Source organism: Seriola lalandi, unplaced genomic scaffold (genome assembly GCF_002814215.2).
Source record: "Seriola lalandi dorsalis isolate HSWRI2012SDOR001 ecotype SW California unplaced genomic scaffold, Sedor1 jcf7180002054850, whole genome shotgun sequence".
NCBI classification, from domain to species: domain Eukaryota; kingdom Metazoa; phylum Chordata; class Actinopteri; order Carangiformes; family Carangidae; genus Seriola; species Seriola lalandi.
This window is the reverse complement of record NW_019525403.1, coordinates 1,083,888-1,084,526: the sequence shown is the minus strand read 5'-3', so window position 1 is coordinate 1,084,526 and position 639 is coordinate 1,083,888. Positions and strand designations below refer to the sequence as shown.

The 639-nt window shown below is 46.6% G+C and overlaps 1 protein-coding gene across 4 annotated transcripts in view; it reads right to left on the bottom strand.

The window, feature by feature from the left end:
- The window catches only part of zeb2b (zinc finger E-box binding homeobox 2b), an 88,239-nt gene that overhangs the window by 11,899 nt on the left and 75,701 nt on the right, over positions 1-639 (bottom strand). For all 4 annotated transcript variants that reach the window (XM_023426984.2, XM_023426986.2, XM_023426985.2 and 1 more), the window contains exon 6: positions 398-612. In XM_023426984.2, the coding sequence (XP_023282752.1) occupies positions 398-612 (215 nt within the window). The remainder of the gene's footprint in view (positions 1-397; positions 613-639) is intronic.

Sequence of the window (639 nt, the reverse complement as noted above, 5' to 3'; positions counted from 1 at the left end):
GGGGGTGGAGTTTGATGGAGTGCTACGACTTCAGGCTGCACCAGAAGAACATTAAAGGCCAGGAGTGAAGTGAAGTTAAGGAGCTGATAAAAATTTCCAAATTGGAAATTAACACAATCATTCGATCGTGAACATGAGACTGGAAAATCATATCAGGGAGGGCCATCAAAAAACCATTTAGGGCCTCAATTAAAGTTATTACCATTAAAGGATCTGCATCTTCAAAATGCCATGAAAAATTAATAATGATTGCCAATCAGAAAAAATGATCTCTCTTCTCCGAGGGATCACAGCACATTAGAAATGAAATGAAACAGGGGATAGAAACAGGAGGAGGAGGAAAAATGGAAAGAGAAGGGAAGGGATGACGAAGAAAAAAACTGAAAATCGCCCTCACCTGATCCCTTGCTGGCTTGTGTGTGGCCATATGCCGCTCAAGCTGAGTGCGGTAAGCAAACGTGTAGTTGCACAGGGGGCAGGCGAAGTTCTCCTCGTTCTTCTCATGACGGTACTTGATGTGCTCCTTTAGCGATGTCAAACGCTTGTAGCCCCGGTCGCAGTAGGGGCAGGTCAACAGTTGGGCGAAGGCATCTGGCGTTCCAGGTGGCAGGTCTGCACAGGAGACAGCGGGAGGAGGTC